Consider the following 21,383-nt stretch of genomic DNA (forward strand, 5'->3'; position numbering starts at 1 on the left):
ATGAATTCCATAAACCCATGCCATGCCAAATTGCATATCAAAAACCTACTATAATGCCTCCCTGTGCAAAACTATGCCATGAGAACAGTTTCATTATACCACAGATCAGCAATAGCTTATCGTTAAAATAAAAGTAATAATAAAAAAAAACTATTTGAGTTGACTACATACATTTCTTTATTATATTAATCCATTAGATTATTCAATTCAGACAACATGACATGAAAAGATATGACAAGCCCAAGGTATTAAAAAAAAAAAAAAGTTTCAATATTATTACATTATTTTACTACTGCATTGCATCACTGGGGATGGGATTCAATGAAAAAGGAATATAAAATAGTAATAAAAAAAAAAGATCAAATATAAAATAATTGGCCCGTCCATTACATAGGTATCATACAAGATTATCAAATGTAATTGCAGAAGCATTATGAGTATATAAACATTCGATACATACATTCGATTGATACAGGTCATATATTTAATACTTTCTCATCAATTTATCATTACAATTAAACCTATGCAGGTTATAAATGCTAGATGTTGTTCTCTTTATATCATTTTGCTCTGCTTTTAGTTACATCACTGTGCAGCAACAGGTGGCTGGATAATTATCAGCACTGACTTTGAACTCATTCCCATAAACAAAGTAAATGTGTGAGTTTCCCTTCCAGTTGTAGGTCACCTTAGTGATAGCAATCAACTCTACGGTCTGCCGCTATATTGAGGAGAGGAGAGAAGGAGGAGAGGAGAGGAGAAAAGGAGGAGATAGAAAGAGATCTATTTCAGTGTGAAATGGAATATCGTACAACATAATCGAAGACTCAAAAAACATCACATGTTCATGTCTTACGATTTGGAGAAGCAAATTACCAACATGCAAATATATTCAAATCATTACATGCAAATATAAAGAGAGAAAATCAAACCACCTGTTGTAGAATGCGAGACGTCTGAGAGTACTTGACTTGGTGATCCCTGACTAGGCGCTCAGCAGCACGTACCACTGCAGGGTCGGGGAAGCCCATCCCCGGGTACACCTGCACAACACAGAGGGTATTCTGTTATTATGAGGGAACTACGGTATTTATCACATCACTTTATACCAATATTCCACAAATCAGCAGACATGGCACCTATCATGTAGCAGAGAGGTTAAGGTAATGAATACACATTGAAGTATTATATATGAACAGCTCCAATCTCCCATATATTCACCTAAAATTAAAATAGTAATAGCAACTTGTTGTATTGTATTCATTCTTATTTCAGTCAAAGCAGGTTCAGTAATACTTTGTTGTACCAGATACTGAGTGTCCCGGAAGAGTTCCTTCCCAGACACCTTGCTCAGGTTGGCGACATTCAGTCCACTTGACTGTTCCACCACATAGTCCTCAATGTTATTAGTCCTGGAAATACAGCAAATCAAGTTCAAGATAAACAGTCAATCAATCAATCAAAGTTGTATTTGTATAGCGCATTTCATACACAGAGGCAACACAATGCGCTTTACAGAGAACAAGGGAAGTGGGCATACGTCCCACCCCTACATATTCCAGAGGGAAGCAAAAAAAAACAGTATGTATGTGAATCAGATAGAGAAGGAACAGAATTTTTTGCAGAAGTGAAAGTTCTCACTAAAATCACAAATGCTGATTCAGCTAACAACACTCACCATTTCACTGTGAGATTGATGAACACCAGAAGCTGCCTTCGGCCCTGACAGACTGTACATTCCCTTGATCCTTGGCCATGACAGTGACTGCAACTGTAAAGAGAGAGAAAAAAATAGGCCAACCAAGACATACCGCAAATATTGTCTGAGATGCTGTATAAAACGTACTATGGTGACGTAGGTGAATAGGATGGGGACGTAGGTGAATAAGATGGTGACGTAGGTGAATAAGATGGTGACGCAGGTGAATAAGATGGTGACATAGGTGAATAAGATGGTGACGTAGGTGAATAAGATGGTGACGCAGGTGAATAGGATGGTGACGTAGGTGAATAGGATGGTGACGTAGGTGAATAAGATGGTGACGTAGGTGAATAAGATGGTGACGTAATAAAGTGAATAAGGCAAAATGATTGTCACTCTTACTTACTTATCCCTCCCTCTGCCATTGCAATGGCTGCATCGATCGTCTTGGTGATAGCCAGAGCCATTGCACACCCAGCAGACTTTCTACAGGTGATAAGAACACAAGGAACACTGTCGTTTTCACAGCACCCGAACCACACCACAACGAACATAACAGGAAATAAAGAAAATGTTTATCCATGTTACTATTGTACTACTATTGTTCTTTATATTGATGTATGTATTAACTTACATTCCCAGCACCTGCACAATCTTTACATGGATTTCTCCCCATTCCAACGCAGGCATGGCAGCTCTGTTGATAAAATATGTGAACAGATGAAGCGCGATTCAGAACATATTGATAATCAAGAATTAATTTCATATAATTATTCCACTTTTTAAGCACTCTGGACGCAGGTGCATAAATGGTGTAAAGTCAACTTATTGACAAATACCTTCACCGATGACGTGTTGGGAACCTTGATGACTTGCTCGTTGTCATGAAAGAAGTTGGGGGCTTTGGCAGCAATATCCCAAGGCCCAGGGGCTGGTTGGGAGTAGGCGTCAACTGTCTGACCTGAAATGTATGTCAGTCATTGAATATTGATGACTACAGCGCTGAAAAGAAGCTTGGTTGTATTTGGTCATTGCTTACAGTACCTGTGTATGGCGCCTGAGTCCACTCTGTCAACCTCGACTCTGTAAAGGTCTCCAGGCGATACTAATAAAGAAAAAGGTTGACTAACTTTAGTGAATCAAAAAGAAAAGGTCCTTCTCTTCCTTGATGAATGGTATCTGAAACTTGGGTGTTTGTTTTGACAAGTCATCTCAGGTAACCTTTCAGGTGTGGGGAAACAGATCATGCCAATATAGAATTGCAGCATCGTCTCAAGTCCTGTACATGAGAGCCCCCTTATTATCAAATATACATTGCCCTCTCACCCTTGTGGCTCTCTCACCCTGTATGTGTTGAACGCCTCCATGTTGGTGATCACACCATCTTTGGCTGGTGCTGAACTGTAACAGCACTTATTAGATGCAAACATAGCAAAAGCTTCCTGAGCTGTGTCCTCTGTGATAGATGGGATACTACGGAGGGAAATAATAGATCAAGTCTTAATCATAAAACGATAAAAAGACCAAGACCGGGGAAGAAGAGAAATAACATGATAGAGACACGTGCATGACAAAGCCCCATGATGAGCAAAAGCATCAAGAAACACGAGGCAATGTAAGTAAGTAAGTAAGAGTCTTACTTCCATTGCATCTGAGAGGCCCCAGGATCAGGCTGAGGGGCTGGGTAGGATGGCGCGGGAGGCGGCAGGAATCCACCTAAAACAAACATGCAAGAAAAACAGAGAAGTTCTGTGTCTTGTCTCTTCTTTTTTTTTTCTTCTTTTTTGTAAATATTTATTATATTTTATATTTTATATAAATATTTATAAATAAATATTTGTAATTATTTATCCAACATGTTTGAAGTATAAAGGCCTTAAGAGCAAGACAATCATCTGTGGTAACTCCCAATGATTTATCTATGCAAAATGTTTTCCTATACAGTATCATGTGTCTGCTGCTAGTGGACAATTCAGTTTTCTGAAATTGGCGGCAAACATGATGTCTCTCTCTCCGCTACTGTACCTTCACCCCCGGCCACTGTTCCTTCATAGCCAGGAACGCTGTCAAACATACTGGCTGGGGGAGCAGTTGGTCCATGCATGAAGGAGTCGGGCGGGGCAAACATTGCTGAAAGAACCAGACAAACCAGTTGAGTAGAAGCATTCTAGAGTTTACATTGCGTGAAATATAGAGAAACAAAATCTCAGATAAAACTTGCTGTATCATTAATATGAATGGCTACATTTCATTTTGATTTTATCATATTGAGGCACTATTCAACTTAAGATAAATCAGCAAATTAACCATATTTAGCCTAACCTACCTTGTCCCTCCATATGATGTGATTATTGGTTGCAAAAGCAAGTGAACGAATAGAACACGGGTTGTTCCATAAGATTTATCTGAGTAATGTCATACAGTTAGACCAACACCCTCACTGGCTGGTCGGACGGGCTAGTCTATATGTATATAGCAGAGCACTAGTGCATTGACTGAGGAAGAAGAAGAAGAAGTGCATTGACTAACTTAAGTTGTGTGTACACTATTTTGTACATGGGGCGGTTCTCTTCCTGCTTCCGCTTAGCACACTATCTCAGAAGCCACAAGTTTCAGTTGTGAGAGCTGACGGTCGGCTGTATGATTCTCGAGACTGAGCCCAAAGCTCGCAACTAGATCTCCCAGAGAAAAAAATGATCCAGCTAAGCTTTTGAACCGCACATTTGTGGTAATGTTAAAGCTCCCAGCCTCCGCCTTTCTCGGAAGTGGTTCGTCGCAGTGGGTTGATTAACTTAACTAATTAACTTAACATTAACTAATCTTACCTGGTACCCCTGCTGTAGCTGGTACGTATCCAGCATTAGAGAAGCCCAGAGTCCCATAGCCACTGAAACGAAAAGTTAAATTAGGCAACCCCCAAGATAAAATATCCCAATTTCAGCAGATATTCAAGGCTTGCCTACTCACCTCACAGGTGCTGTGCCCGCCATATCCTACTGAAAATAAATAACGGGTGATGAAACCACAAAAATAGATAACTAACGTTAGCTATAGCCTATCATGTCACATGATGTGAGATCTCTGTAACTTTCATTTCGTGAGAACTGGAACACGGGACGGCTGAAAAACACTTCCACACTTTCAGACTTTGACCCCTTTAAAACATAGTCTGTGAAGGTATTCCGTAGTCTTAGCCTAGCTAATCTTTAGTATCCTTTAAAATTTACAGATGAAGATTAATTTTTCAAAGTTCAGGCGAACTCTCTGGCAAGGTCTTCCTTTCCTGTGCTATGAGCAAGATACCCTCGGTACCTACTCGCTATGTGACGTAAGGAAATTGTTTTTTGCTACGATGCACGTGATTTTGTGAGAGGTAGGCTTTTTATTAAAGAATATACGGCAATAGCCTACATTGGATATAACATTGAAATTGAAGCATGAGGGTACACATATAGTAGGCTACACTACATACATAGCCTAGATACATACATACATACATACATACATACATACATACATACATACATACACACATACATACATAGGCCTACAATTGAGTACAATTATATGATATAAAAATAACAACAAATAGTTGCAATTCACATTATAGGCCTAATATAATTCTCACATGGTGCAATTATTCTTTTGTGGTGCGGAAAAGGCTACTTTGGTCAAACCTAGCCTGGTACGACCATCCCGTTCTCGTGAGCTCACATTCTGTTTCACTAGATATTGCGGAGCGAAGCAGTGAGCTCGCTAGATCTATTCTCACTGTACACAAATAGCTGTACCTCCAGCCATCAGTCCTTGAAGCTCTTGATGTTTGCGGACGACACCACCGTCATAGGACTCATCTCTAAGGGGGAGGAGTCCGCCTACAGGTGATGGATTATACAGCTGTTTATCCTGGAGCTTAATGCTCTAAAGGGTATTGAACTCCTAACAGTTCCAAAAGCCAGGACCAAGAGACACAGAGAGGCAGCTTTCAGTTTCTATGCCCCCAACCTCTGGAACACCTTGCCAGAGTACCTATGAAGGGCTGAAACAATGGAAATCTGCGAGATCTCAAGACATACCTTTCCAGTCTAGCCTACAATCACTAGCCAGGACCTAGATACATAGAAAGGCAGCCTCCAGCCTGCTTGTGAATCCTCTGTATATATGTGTATATCCTGTTATGCACTGTGTATATTTAGATGTGTATACTATACAGATGCTAGTTGCCCTGCAACTGGCACGTTCTGTTTTCATATCTGTGTTGCTTTTATGGCTCTGCGTGCTACTAACCATTTTCTGCCTCCCCTTTCCCTAGTGCCTCTCTCCCCCCTACCTTCTAACCAGGTCCAGTGGATGCCCCACTGTCACCCGCAGACCACCCTGAGTCCGATAGATACCCCTGTGTCTGCTGTGGATGTCCGGTATAGCCACTAATCCTTCTAACCCCTCCTTCCCTAGTGTCTCTCCCTCTTATACTCTAAACAGGTCCTGTGGACCCCTGTCTCCTGCAGGCCACCCTCCCGGAGAACCCCCCCCACCCGCCATCCTCGGCCAAGGTCCACCTAATGGCTCCGAAAGGCCCCCTGCCTCCTCTTGACTAGTTCCTTCCCACTCTGTCATCAGCTGTCCCTATCCAGGCAACCCCACCCCTTTTTATCCTTGGCTCTCTCCTTTCTGTTTCCCCACCTCTGCTTTGCGGCATTCTCTATGATCCTGTTTTGCTAAGTGCTTACTGTGCTTTGTTATTAGAGACTACAGTGATAGCCAACACATAATGGCCTACCATGTAGGCAACTTCTCTGTAACTGTGCACTCTACTGTTAGTCATGTCTCTCTTATGAAGTATTTAGCCCATGTTTACTGCTCTGTATATGTTCTTAGCCAATAGACAAACATTTTCCAGGAGCTTGCTCGATCGTCTCGTTGAGAGTCAGGGAAGAATTTTTGCAGCTCACTTTTCTGGCCTCTGGGTGAAACTAGTTTTTTGCTTCCCTCTGGAATATATAGGGGTGGGACCTATGCCCACCCCTATTGCTCTCTGTAAAGCACATTGTGTTGCCTCTGTGTATGAAATGTGCTATACAAATAAAGTTTGATTTGATTTGACTTGATTAAAGGCAGTGGAAATGGTGGTTGATTTCAGAAAGAACTCAGCCCGCCCCCCCATCACCATGCATGACCCCCCCGGTTGCCACCGTGGACTCCTTCCACTTCCTGGGTACAGTAATTTCCCAGGACCTCAAATGGGAACTGAACTCAAATGGGAACCGTCAGCATCCTGGTGAAGAAGGCTCAGCAGAGGATGTTCTTTCTGCGGCAGCTGAAGAAATTCAACCTGCCACGGACCATGATGGTATAATTCTACACATCCATCATCGAGTCCATCCTCACCTTCTCAATCAATACCTGGTTCCCTGCCGCTTCAGTCAAGGACAAGACTAATTTGTGGCGTGTGATACGCTCTGCTGAGAGGGTGATGCGCCCTGCCCTCTCTCCAGGCCCTGCATAATTCCAGGGCGCTTAAGCGGGCAAAAAAAATCATGACCGACCCCTCCCACCCGGGCTATAGCTTCTTCACACCGCTCCCCTCTGGCAAGGGGCTGTGGTTGTTTCAGACTAAAACTGTTTGACAGTCCCCCCCCCACGTCCATCAGCCTTATAAAAATGGCTCCCCTCTGACTCTCTCCCCCGCCCCCTGCGACCTTTGCACTAAACTGCCTCTGCACTGACTCTTTGTAGTCCAATTGCACTGCTACTTTTTGTACTCTTTTGTATCGCTGCAGTTTACGAGCCCTGTCATGCACTGTCCTGTCCTTGCACTTGTCCATTGTTGTTTTGTTGTAAGAACCTAAAAACCTGAAAAATCCTATATATGTAAAAGTACAATGGCAACTAGAAAATTGCATTTCCTGCAGAAAATGTGTGTGAATGCTGAGCAGCTGAATGGAATAGCAAAAGCATTGCTGAAAATGCATGAATGTGAAGAATCTGAAATGTCAAATGCATCACACCTGAACAGCTGAAAATCCTGGAAGCTGAAAAGCCTGGAAGCTGAAATGTGAAACTGGCAGAATTGGAAGCTGAACTGCATTCCCTAAAGAAGCTAAAACTTAAGTACATTGCTACAAAGGCTGGAAGATAAACTGTAACACTGTCAAAACTGAAACATGGAATAAATGATGGAATGTATTACTAAAAAGCTTGTAAGCTGGAAAACCTGGAAGCTTAGTTGAAATGTGAAACTGGCAGAATTGGAACTGCATTAACTAAAGAAGCTAAGAACCTAAATACATTTAAACTTTTCAACCTGAGTAGTCTAAGCCTTGAACTGAGCCTTTAGCTTGAAAGATGAGCAATAGAGTAATACTGTCAAAGCTGAAAGATGGAATAAATGTATAGCTTAAAAGCTTGTAAGCCTGTCGGGGACAGTACAGTGACCTCCAGGCAATCTCTATGCACCCAACGGTGAAGACCGTGTGTCTCTAGCCCACATGGGCTGAGTTCTGTGGTCCATGGCGTGGATAGTGGCGTGGTGGAAAGACTCCGCCCCCTTGGGTCAGAGCTGGTCGGGGGCAGTGCATTGATCTCCGGGCAATCTCCTTGCACCCACTGGTGAAGACCATGTGTCTCTAGCTCACTCAGGGGCTGAGTTGTGGGGTCTGTGGTGTGGATAGTGGTGTGGTGGCGAGACTCCGCCTCCTTGGGTCACAACCCGTCGGGAACAGTACAGTGACCTCTTGGCAATCTCCATGCACCCACCCATGAAGACCATGTGTCTCTAGCCCACTCAAGGGTCTGTGGCGTGTTTAGTGGCGTGGTAGCGAGACCCCTTGGGTCAGAGCCGGGGCCTTCACCAGTGAAGACTGTGTGTCTCTAGCCACCCCAGAGGCTGTGTTGTGAGGTCCGTGGCGTGGTAGTGGTGTGGTGACGAGACTCCGCCCCCTCGGGGCAGAGCAGGTCGGGGGCAGTGCAGTGACGTCCAGGCAATCTTCCTGCAACCAACAGTACCCACCAGTGAAGACTGTGTGTCTGTAGCTCACTCAGGGTCTTAGTTGTGGTGTCTGTGGCGTGGATAGTGGCGTGGTGGCGAGACTCTGCCCCCTCAGGTCAGAGCCGGTCGGGGACATTGTAGCCCTCTCTGGGCCTCCCACCCAGGCCCGCATTAAGGCACCCATGGGCCCCGGGGCTAGGCATTTTCCTTGGCCCCCCCCCCTCCCAGTAACAGTACCCTCACCACCACCAGCAACACCACCCCCGCCACTGCTACCAACACACACACACAATTTCACTATATTGTAACAATCTCTGCAACTCAGCATATTGTATTATTAATTTGCTTATTATTTGAGCCAAGTTTCATATTTATAAGTCAAAATGTACAATTCTACTCTTAAGCCAGGCGCACACACTCCGGCCCAGCAACTCAACATCCACACTCTAGCGCCAACATCACTCTGAACTAATGACGCAGGCACGCTCCCTTTAACCCCCCTCCCTCACCAACACAAGCCCTGAGCATCAAGAACAAAAACGTATTCATCACATACAACCTGGCTGCACGCATCATTCTGTCCACTCACAAGTAGAGCAAGCATAAGATAGCCTACTGATCAATAGAAACGCGCAGGTAGGCTAATAATGCCTTAGGTTTAAATTTGATTTGCATTCAATGCATTCTTACCTTTAAAAAGGCTGCTTCCTGGCTTTACGCCTGGCAAAGTTCTTAATTAGAGCGGTAAAGTGCTCTAAGAATGTCATTTTCCAAAGACATCGATGTCAAGTGGTTGAGTCTTTCTTGTCCCATTGTGTTTTTGAGGTCTGAGTTTTGAAAAGGAGCGCTCTCGAGAGGCATTGGATACAGGCAGAGTTAAGTAAATCCTTAAGGCTATATCCATGTTTGGAAATACTGAAGACAGGTCCATCTTTCTTTTTTTTTTTTTTAAACAATATATCTATTCACATTTTCTCACAATTTAACACACATACAAATCAAATATAAACAAACACAAACCAAAAACACGAACGACAACTTCTCAGACAATTGGACCAACTGTAATACATACATTAGATAGGGTATGAATAAAAATCAAAGGTGTTCCATTATTTTACAAAAAAAATAAACCAGAATAAAATATATATATACAGTATATATACGTATATATGATTAACCATACAGTGAGGTTTCATCAGAGTTCTCAAGCTTCTTCTTCATCTGCTAGATCCACGCTTTTCACAAAGACAGTAAATTGTCCCCAAATATTTTCAAACTTATTTAATTTCCCTTTCCTGATATACGTTAGACTTTCTAATGGTAGAGTTATTAACATTTGTTTGAGCCAATGTGTAACACTTGGTGCGTTAGACTTCTTCCAATATAGTGCAATGGATCTTTTAGCGTGGAGGAGACACATATCTATCATTGTCTGTTCACTTCTGGTGTACTTGTGACCATCTGGATACAGCCCTAAAACGAAAAAACCAGGGTCCAGTGGGATGCCCTTTGAAATAATCTTTTCCATTGCTTTTCTAACCTCCTCCCAAAAAAGTCTGACCTTACTACATTGCCACATGCAATGAAATAATGTTCCTTTCTCCCCCATACATTTTGTGCATAAATCTGGAATATTATCGTTGTATTTGTTTAATTTAACTGGAGTTATATATGTTCTCATCAGCCATTTGTATTGTAATAGTCTTAATCGAGTATTAATTGTTTGAGTGTGAACCTCCCCACATATCGATTCCCAGTCTTCCATTGATATATCCCTTTCCAGGTCTGCTTTCCATGATTTCCATTTATCATCAGAATTTTCAGCGGAATATGACAATAAGAAATGATATAGCTCTGATACAGCACCTTTACTCAAACTATCTTTAGAAACCAGTACCTCTAAGTTAGATTTGGAGGGCTTAGTTAACACATTGTTTTGACTTGTTCTAATGAAGTTTCTTAGTTGGAGATATTTGTAAAAGTATTTTTTATCTATATCATACTTGCGCCCAATTTCTTCAAATGACATCATGTTGGCTGAATCGTGTGTATACAAATCTAGAATTGTTCCCATTCCTTTTGATGCCCATGCTTTAAACACGGCATCTGCTCTTCCTGATTTGAAACACTGGTTTCTCCATATGGGGCTGTACTGTGATAATAAATTGGTCTCCTTGGTAAACCTTTTCACATCAAACCACACCTTGATCATATTTCTAACAATTGGGTTAGTAGTTTGACTCATCAAATTTGACCTTGTATCTGAGTATAAATACAATGGTAAAGGCAGACCCAAACCCTCTGATTCCATTTCTTTCCACTGTGGAACATCTCTTGTTGCAAAATAAAACTTAATAGTCCTAAGCTGCACTGCCCAATAGTACCACATGATATTTGGACATTTCAAACCACCTTTACTATAAGGTAAATGTAGGAGGGACAAACGAATTCTAGCACGTTTGTTTTGCCATATGAAAGCAGTAAATAACTTTTTGAGTTTCTGAAAAAAATCAGTAGGCGGGGACAATGGAACGTTCTGAAATAGATATAATATTTTGGGAAGCGTGTTCATCTTTAGGATGTTAATTCTGCCAATCATGGATATAGGCAATGCCATCCATCTATCAATTGACTCTGTTATTCCTTTCAATAAAGTTTCATAGTTGGATTCAACAATCATATCTAAATTGGACACAATTTGTATTCCCAAGTAAGTAAACTGATCTACCACTTTAAATTCGGAGGCCTCTCTAAGTGGATTCTTCCTTTCCCTCTCATCAAGCATCAAGATAGAAGATTTAGTATTATTAACTGCGTACCCTGACACGTCACCATATATTTTGATTAACTCCATCAAAGCCGGAATAGATTTACTAAGTTGCGAGATGAACAATATAACATCGTCCGCATATAACGAAAGCCTATGTTCTACTTGTCCAATTGTTATCCCAGTGATATCCAAATGCGCCCTTACCGCTATTGCAAATGGTTCAATTGCTAAAGTAAACATTAAAGGTGATAAAGGGCATCCTTGACGGCATCCTCTTTTGATCGCAAACGGCTTTGATATATTTTTGTTTGTTAGTATTTCTGCTGTAGGATTTAAATATAGCAATTTGATCCATTTTAGGAATGTAGCCCCGCATCCAAATCTTTCCAAAACATTAAAAAGATAAGACCACTCCACCCTATCAAACGCTTTTTCGGCATCTAAGGAGGGCCTTATCTGAGGTATCCTTCAAACCATGAATAACATTGAGCACCCTCCTAACATTATGAAATCCTTGTCGACCCAGTATGAACCCATTCTGATCTCCATGTATTACATTAGGCAGTGATCCCTGCAAACGTAGTGCTAACATTTTACACAGGATTTTAAGATCAGAATTCAATAGACTTATAGGTCTCATGTTACCACACCTATTACTAGGTCGTCCTGGCTTTGGTAACAATGTGATTAATGCACCCATCATTGATTTTGGTAGACTACCTTCACTAAGCGCTTCCAGGAACATCTCAAGTAATGGTTTCAATAACTTGGTTTTAAATTTTTTATACAAGTCTATCGGTAGCCCGTCTGGACCTGCCGATTTACCAGATTTCATGCCGTCAATAGCTATGCCTATTTCCTCCCCTTTAAGTTCTGCCTCCATTTCCATTTTGTATTCATCTGGGATAGTTGGGATATTCAGTTGGTCCAAGAATATGTTTTGGGTTTGCAGATCAGCTTTAACTTCAGATTCATATAAATTTTCATAATATTTCCTAAATTCCTCGTTTATTTCAATGGGGTCTACTATTGTTTCGCCGTTATTGCCTATAATCGAAGATATGGTCCTTCTTGCTTCTAGCTGTTTAATCTGCCATGCTAGAAGTTTTCCGGGTTTTTCTCCTTGATCATAGAATGATTGATTGAGCCTAAGTATATCAGAGGCTGCCCTAGCTGCAGATATTTTATTATATTCGGCCCTTAAGAGCAATAATTCCTTTTCTCCTGCTGGCGTGCTATTCCTAAAAACCTGTTCTTGGAGGCTTTGTATTCTGGATTCTAATTGCTGTCTTTTCTGGCGTGAGTCCCTAGATTTGGATGCAGTATAACTAATTATGTGCCCTCGTAAATAGGCCTTGAAAGCATCCCATTTAATACCTGCCGACGTTTGGGTTGTGTTAATATCAAAATAGTTGTCAATTTCCTTCCCCACATAATCAACAAATTGTTCATCCTGTAACCATTTGTGATTCAGATACCATCTAGGAGGATCCTTTACAAGGTTCTTATCCATGTACACCAGACAACACGGTCCATGATCTGATATTAGTATACTGCCATAATCGCAATCCTTTACTTTTGAAACCAATCCAGCTGAAATTAAAAAGTAATCTATACGTGAGTATGTCTGAAAAGTTCCAGAGTGACAGGAGTAAGCTACATCCTTAGGGTTCAAAAGTCTCCAAATGTCTAATAAGTCTAGCTCCTTCATAAAATGGTGAATAGTAGTTCTACTCCTGTTATGTGTTTTATCAATACCTGTCGATCTATCTCTAGTTGGGTCCAGTGTACAGTTCCAGTCCCCTGCTATTATATGTTCTCCTGGGAGGGCTGCAAGTGTGAGAAACAAATTAGTGAAAAAATTAGGTTCATCTAAATTAGGACCATAAATATTTACCAAGTTTAGGTTTACTGAGATAAGAAATCCCTGAATGATCAAATACCTACCAAATCTATCTTTAATTATATTAGTGACTTGAAAGGGCACTGATTGGTGAATAAGAGTTATGACTCCTCTAGCTTGTGATGTAAATGAAGCTGCGTAAACACTCCCCTGCCATCTCCTACTAATCTTTATATTGTCCTCTTCTAACATGTGAGTCTCCTGTAGAAAAACTATTTTTGAACCCATATCTTTCAGCTTGTTCATAACCTGCTTGATCTTTTTTGTCTTTTTTAAACCTCTACAATTCCAGGAGGTACATTTAAGTTCTACCCTTTGTGACATTCAAAATGTTGTACCATAGAGTCCCCTTAACATAAAGAACATGTCTGAGAAGATTAACACATTTAAACACACTGACACACATTGAACTGTGTGAACAAAATAACCCCATCCTCTCAACTAAATGAGAAACCCCCCTTAGCTTATGTGGCTTCCAGCTACAATGTGGACAGATCCTAGATCAATCCCCGGCCCACCTTTAAGTTACAAAAAACAAAAACATCCTGTCCTGCTCCAAGCTACTTTGTGCAGAAATAAGCACCCCAAACATAAACGGTGTATCAGTGCAGGCTTAGCAAATTATCAGCATCCATAATACTGATAGCCGCTGCCTTTAGTCTCTGCTAAAACATGGTTCAATGTTGCATCCCTCTCGGCACTGAAATTATGGATGAACATTGCATTTCCGTCTAGCTCTTCAGGATAAAATGTCCGAAGTAGAGAAAAGAAAATCGCTCCGTGCCTTTCCTTCCAGGATTCCAAAATAAAATGTCCGAAACAGAAAAGAAAAAAATCGCTCCATTCTATCAACGACAGAGCAGCACGAAGCAGTAGTAACAGCCCATTAATATTAACTTAAACGACTTTTAGTACCGGCAGTGTTGTCGTCTGAACGACCTGTACATAACATTAGGCAGTAGGCTATCGGAGAAAAAAATGAGGAAAAAATGACTCAGTTCAGTTGGTGCTTAAAATACAATAGTTGCTACCGTTTTGTCACCTGTTACTCATCCACGTTCCTCCTTGATCTTGTCCACAAACTTCTGCGCTTCCTTTGGACTGTCGAAAGTGCGCGTTTGTTCTCTGTGTGTTAGTATCAGTCTGGCCGGTGGTATTATTCCATGTCTGATTCCCAGGCTCCGCAGCTGCTGACGCACCGAGTCGTACTGCTTACGTTGTTTGTGCACTTCTGTGGCGAGGTCGTTGTAGAATCTCACTCGCTGGTTCTTGTAGTGGATCTCCTTCTTCATCCTGGCAGCCTTGGTCACAAGCATTTTGTGTTTATAGTTCAGAAACTTCATTATCAAAGTTCTCGGTGATGCTTCGGTTCCTCCTCTCGGCCCGACGCGGTGCGCTCTCTCCATCACTATGGGGCTCCGCATAGCTCCCAGGTCCAACACCTCCGGTAGCCAGCTTTCCAAAAACGAGCACGGATCTTCGCCCTCCGCACCCTCGGGTAGGTTCACCAACCTCAGGTTACTCAGTCGAGATCTCGTCTCCAGGTCGACAACTTTATCCTCCAAAGCTTTATTTTTCCTCTGCAAGTTCTGAACCGTTTCTTGCAACCCGGCCTGCTCATCTTCCACTGTTGACAGACGTACCTCCGCATGCGTCATTCTTTCGGTACACTCAGCTAAATCCTTCCTTGTTTCTCCGATAGCAGTCAAAATCCCATCGAGTCTGGTCGAAAACTCTGACTTTAGATTGTTGATTGCTGTCAGTATTTCATCTTTAGCCCCGGTTAGCTCGCCTTCACTTTCCGTTGGTTTTGAAGCTTCCCCGCTAACGTTAGCATTAGCCTCCTTGCTAGCTTTAGAGTTCGAAGCCGCTCCACCAAAGTCAGTCATTCTGGATTGTGTTTGTGCCGCTTTTCCACGGGTCTTTGCGCTCGTATTCACCTTATCTGTCATCTTTCATCAAAATTGAAGCTTGCCCACACTTTACAAGATCAGGTCCGCTAAATATATCAGAATTTATTCAGAATCGTAGCGGAGCAGTGTGAAACGTGACTCTCTAGCGCGTGGCCATAACCGGAAGTCCAGGTCCATCTTTCTTATTAATCTGAATGGTATTTCTTATGAAGCATTGCAGCAGCTGAATTTAGCTAAAGCTTTCGCTACATTTTCAAATACGAGTAAAGCTATGCTAGCTATAGAGCATAGCCCTGTTGCACAGCCAGACAGGTAGCTAGCTACTTTGACAGGGCATCCATCGTAGGCGTAGCCTACATCGGTGTAATTAATAGCTTTGATTATGGCCCTGTTACAATGGAGTAGAACGTTAATCAACCTTATTAATTAAACTTGTCATTCTCGTTTACAAGCTCAAAATATCTGGGGTGCAAAAGGCCTAGCCTGCTTGTGGCTGATGTTGCCCGTCTCCTCAGCTCTAACTGCCGGCGACTCATCGGCCAATGTTGACGCAGGGTCTCGTCCTCAGGCCCAGCACTTGCAGCTACTTTGATATACCCCGTTAACTTTGGGATTTTTGTCAGTAAATGTGTTTCCCTTTCTAATTTATGTCTAGTTTTTTTACGTTTAGTCGACCCACTTTCACTTTTCTTTGAGTTTCCATTGACATCTTTGGCTATATTACGTCGTCTCTCAAGTCGAAGTCGCTCACAAAACTTCACTCAAGCAGCCAGTCAAATCACCAGCTAATCAAATCACGGTATGTAAATACTCCAGTCACAGAGCCAATCAAATCACGGTATGTAAATATTCCAGTCACAGAGCCAATCAAATCGGCAATCGAATCGCGCTTATATTAGCGGAGCTTTGAACTTGAGTCACTTCGAGTCCGCTCCAAGGAACGCAGGACGCCTGTAGCGGGCTGTGCAGCGGAAAGGGCCCACAGCGGGCTGTGGGCCCTTTACGCCGTTGGGCCCTGGGCTGAAGCCCCGGTAAGCCCGTGCATTAAATCGGGCTTGATCCCACCGGCACCCAGAAGACCATGTGTCTCTAGCCCACTCAAGAGCTAAGTTGTTGTGTCCGTGTCACACATCCACTTCAATGTTAAAAAAGCTCAAAATCAAACTTGAATTACACAAAAACTATAAAGATTTTAAGAAATCTGAATAAGAATTAATTTTACTCGGCTAAAGGTCCTGAACATTTTAAACTTTGAAGGAGGTTTCTAGCACAAAAAATGAAGGAGATGGGTTTCAAAGCTGAAGAGGATTTCAAGTTCCGTCCATTGACTTCCTTTTTTTTTTTAAATGTTGAAAAAAGCTGAATATTTTTAAAAGTATGAATGTTATTATTATTATATTATTATATACTGATGCCCCATAATGGCCTTAAAGAGCTGAACATTTTGATAGTTGAATGGTTTCTGTAGCTCAAAGTATGAAGGAGTTGGAGGCTGAAGAAGGTTTCAAAACTCCCCATTGACTTCCATTCAAAAAAAGCTGAATATTTTAAAAAGTATAAAAGGTATAAAAAATCTGAGAGGTCCCATCGTGTCCTTAACAAGCTGAACATTTTGATACTTGAATGGTTTAAGTAGCTCAAAGTATGAAGGAGCTAGAGAGAGCCAAAGGGCTAAGGACAACCCCCCGCTAGGAATGGACGCTTTCGCTCATGCTCCGTGGCCGGGGGTTCTCTTATACGCCTTCCCTCCAACAGCCCTCATTCTGTCGCTGTTGGCCAGGGTGCGGGCAGAAGGGGCCTCAGCGATTCTGATAGCCCCGGCTCTCCCCACAGCCAGATGGTATGCGGAAGTGGCGGCGATGGCATCGGAACAGCCATGGCCCATTCCGCTGTGGCCGAACGCGTTGTCCCAGGCCAGGGGCGCGATTCGCGTTCCCCCGGTACTGGGCAAGCCATTGGTGGCCTGGCGGCTGAGCGGCAGAGACTCCGCAGAGGACTGTCTCCAGCCGTAATCAGTACTATCCAGAGCGCCCGTGCTAGCTCAACTGCTAAGCTTTATTCTAGCAAGTGGGCGGCCTTTGCACGCTGGTGCGAAGAGAGAGTTTTGCTCCCCGAGTGCTGCTCTGTGGAGGCTATTCTCGAGTTCCTTCAGCACCCTCTGGATCATGAAAGTGGGCTAGCGGCGTCTACTATCCGAGTGTATGCCTCCGCTATCTCCGCCTGCCACGAGGGCCTCACGAGGACTACGGTCTTCGCACACCCCTTGGTCAGTAGTTTTTTGAGGAGGGCAACGGCGCCGCAGTGGGATCTTCCTCTGGTGCTGAACGCGCTTTGTGATCAGTTGTTTCATCATCAACTCGTTTTTTTTAAGTTTTTTTTTTACTTTGTAGGCATAAATGCAGTGGTGTGTAAGGAAATTATGTCAAACTGAAAAAGGATGTTATGTTAAAATGTAGTGGTTACCCATTGCGGTTACCGCACTCGAGGTTGCTCATTGGCTCTACCCTTTTCCTATCTTTGAGGACATCTATTGCAACATGTGAAAACTCCTTTTCAACAGAAACGTTTTCTCCGGGCGTCAGCATCATATGTTGCATAACCACACACACATTTAAATATCTACCATAGGCTACACAAACACCCACACAAACTCTATAAAGTGGACTTCACACAATGTGTGACTAAGCAGCGTTGTCATCTTGGCATCTTAATCCACCATACAATACAACCCACCGCATCTTACCCACCATACAATACATTAAAGGAGTAGTAAAGGGAAAATGCATGTTTAGCCCTGTTTTAAGGTTACTTATGATCATATACAGTACAATGGTTCAGATCAAAACGTTGACAAAACTAGCACTTTTGAGAAAGTCTGATAATGATAATTGCTCTTGAGCTTCTTGTCTTTGAAATCGAGAGTTTAACATGTTTTTGAAAGATTTTTCAAGATGCCCACCCACATCCATTGTATGACCAAAACGGTGGTAGAGCAATTACCAACTTTCTCAAAAGTGCTAGTTTTGTCAACGTTTTGATCTGAACCATTGTATATGATGATGAGTAACCTTAAAACAGGGCTAAACATGCATTTTCCCTTTACTCCTTTAATGTACAGCTCATGTGAGGATTACATTAGTTATTCACAGCAGACACTTCATTCATGATTATGACGATTATCCAAATTCACCAAAATTAAATTATGGTGAGTATTTAAAAAAAAATCACAATTAACAATAATATTGACTAAATGCTTAGTCACACATTGTCCACTTTATTGAGGCAAGTTTGAGTATCGAGTTTATTATAACTAGCCTATAGTTTAACTATATTTATTTCGCCCATATAGGATATAAATTGTCATTGTCGTCTGACCCCCTCAGGTCAGAGCCGGTCGGGGACATTGTAGCCCTCTCTGGGCCTCCCACCCAGGCCCGCATTAAGGCACCCATGGGCCCCGGGGCTAGGCATTTTCCTTGGCCCCCCCCCCTCCCAGTAACAGTACCCTCACCACCACCAGCAACACCACCCCCGCCACTGCTACCAACACACACACACAATTTCACTATATTGTAACAATCTCTGCAACTCAGCATATTGTATTATTAATTTGCTTATTATTTGAGCCAAGTTTCATATTTATAAGTCAAAATGTACAATTCTACTCTTAAGCCAGGCGCACACACTCCGGCCCAGCAACTCAACATCCACACTCTAGCGCCAACATCACTCTGAACTAATGACGCAGGCACGCTCCCTTTAACCCCCCTCCCTCACCAACACAAGCCCTGAGCATCAAGAACAAAAACGTATTCATCACATACAACCTGGCTGCACGCATCATTCTGTCCACTCACAAGTAGAGCAAGCATAAGATAGCCTACTGATCAATAGAAACGCGCAGGTAGGCTAATAATGCCTTAGGTTTAAATTTGATTTGCATTCAATGCATTCTTACCTTTAAAAAGGCTGCTTCCTGGCTTTACGCCTGGCAAAGTTCTTAATTAGAGCGGTAAAGTGCTCTAAGAATGTCATTTTCCAAAGACATCGATGTCAAGTGGTTGAGTCTTTCTTGTCCCATTGTGTTTTTGAGGTCTGAGTTTTGAAAAGGAGCGCTCTCGAGAGGCATTGGATACAGGCAGAGTTAAGTAAATCCTTAAGGCTATATCCATGTTTGGAAATACTGAAGACAGGTCCATCTTTCTTTTTTTTTTTTTTAAACAATATATCTATTCACATTTTCTCACAATTTAACACACATACAAATCAAATATAAACAAACACAAACCAAAAACACGAACGACAACTTCTCAGACAATTGGACCAACTGTAATACATACATTAGATAGGGTATGAATAAAAATCAAAGGTGTTCCATTATTTTACAAAAAAAATAAACCAGAATAAAATATATATATACAGTATATATACGTATATATGATTAACCATACAGTGAGGTTTCATCAGAGTTCTCAAGCTTCTTCTTCATCTGCTAGATCCACGCTTTTCACAAAGACAGTAAATTGTCCCCAAATATTTTCAAACTTATTTAATTTCCCTTTCCTGATATACGTTAGACTTTCTAATGGTAGAGTTATTAACATTTGTTTGAGCCAATGTGTAACACTTGGTGCGTTAGACTTCTTCCAATATAGTGCAATGGATCTTTTAGCGTGGAGGAGACACATATCTATCATTGTCTGTTCACTTCTGGTGTACTTGTGACCATCTGGATACAGCCCTAAAACGAAAAAACCAGGGTCCAGTGGGATGCCCTTTGAAATAATCTTTTCCATTGCTTTTCTAACCTCCTCCCAAAAAAGTCTGACCTTACTACATTGCCACATGCAATGAAATAATGTTCCTTTCTCCCCCATACATTTTGTGCATAAATCTGGAATATTATCGTTGTATTTGTTTAATTTAACTGGAGTTATATATGTTCTCATCAGCCATTTGTATTGTAATAGTCTTAATCGAGTATTAATTGTTTGAGTGTGAACCTCCCCACATATCGATTCCCAGTCTTCCATTGATATATCCCTTTCCAGGTCTGCTTTCCATGATTTCCATTTATCATCAGAATTTTCAGCGGAATATGACAATAAGAAATGATATAGCTCTGATACAGCACCTTTACTCAAACTATCTTTAGAAACCAGTACCTCTAAGTTAGATTTGGAGGGCTTAGTTAACACATTGTTTTGACTTGTTCTAATGAAGTTTCTTAGTTGGAGATATTTGTAAAAGTATTTTTTATCTATATCATACTTGCGCCCAATTTCTTCAAATGACATCATGTTGGCTGAATCGTGTGTATACAAATCTAGAATTGTTCCCATTCCTTTTGATGCCCATGCTTTAAACACGGCATCTGCTCTTCCTGATTTGAAACACTGGTTTCTCCATATGGGGCTGTACTGTGATAATAAATTGGTCTCCTTGGTAAACCTTTTCACATCAAACCACACCTTGATCATATTTCTAACAATTGGGTTAGTAGTTTGACTCATCAAATTTGACCTTGTATCTGAGTATAAATACAATGGTAAAGGCAGACCCAAACCCTCTGATTCCATTTCTTTCCACTGTGGAACATCTCTTGTTGCAAAATAAAACTTAATAGTCCTAAGCTGCACTGCCCAATAGTACCACATGATATTTGGACATTTCAAACCACCTTTACTATAAGGTAAATGTAGGAGGGACAAACGAATTCTAGCACGTTTGTTTTGCCATATGAAAGCAGTAAATAACTTTTTGAGTTTCTGAAAAAAATCAGTAGGTGGGGACAATGGAACGTTCTGAAATAGATATAATATTTTGGGAAGCGTGTTCATCTTTAGGATGTTAATTCTGCCAATCATGGATATAGGCAATGCCATCCATCTATCAATTGACTCTGTTATTCCTTTCAATAAAGTTTCATAGTTGGATTCAACAATCTTATCTAAATTGGACACAATTTGTATTCCCAAGTAAGTAAACTGATCTACCACTTTAAATTCGGAGGCCTCTCTAAGTGGATTCTTCCTTTCCCTCTCATCAAGCATCAAGATAGAAGATTTAGTATTATTAACTGCGTACCCTGACACGTCACCATATAT

At 41.6% G+C, this 21,383-nt stretch overlaps 1 protein-coding gene across 3 annotated transcripts; it reads right to left on the reverse strand.

Annotated features, from left to right (window-relative positions):
• Positions 1–234: 234 nt before the first annotated feature.
• ssuh2rs1 (ssu-2 homolog, related sequence 1) lies at positions 235–5,530 on the reverse strand. Of its 3 annotated transcripts, none has more exons than XM_084462057.1 (14): positions 5,494–5,530; positions 4,670–4,698; positions 4,528–4,589; positions 3,728–3,832; positions 3,343–3,418; positions 3,046–3,175; positions 2,747–2,807; positions 2,542–2,663; positions 2,337–2,399; positions 2,109–2,188; positions 1,679–1,771; positions 1,307–1,412; positions 936–1,043; positions 235–721 (listed from the first exon to the last, which is right to left on the reverse strand). In XM_084462057.1, exons 2-14 carry the CDS (start codon positions 4,690–4,692, stop codon positions 581–583), a joined length of 1,170 nt encoding a protein of 389 aa, XP_084318183.1. In that variant the 5' UTR covers positions 4,693–4,698; positions 5,494–5,530; the 3' UTR covers positions 235–580. The 3 variants fall into 3 exon arrangements, with proteins under 3 accessions (XP_084318183.1, XP_084318184.1, XP_084318185.1); XM_084462058.1 differs by lacking the exon at positions 5,494–5,530 and adding an exon at positions 5,331–5,423; XM_084462059.1 differs by lacking the exons at positions 4,528–4,589; positions 4,670–4,698; positions 5,494–5,530 and adding an exon at positions 4,029–4,163.
• Positions 5,531–21,383: the final 15,853 nt, after the last annotated feature.

The sequence above is a fragment of the Borostomias antarcticus genome, assembly GCF_949987555.1.
Source record: "Borostomias antarcticus genome assembly, chromosome: 3".
NCBI classification, from domain to species: Eukaryota; Metazoa; Chordata; class Actinopteri; order Stomiiformes; family Stomiidae; genus Borostomias; species Borostomias antarcticus.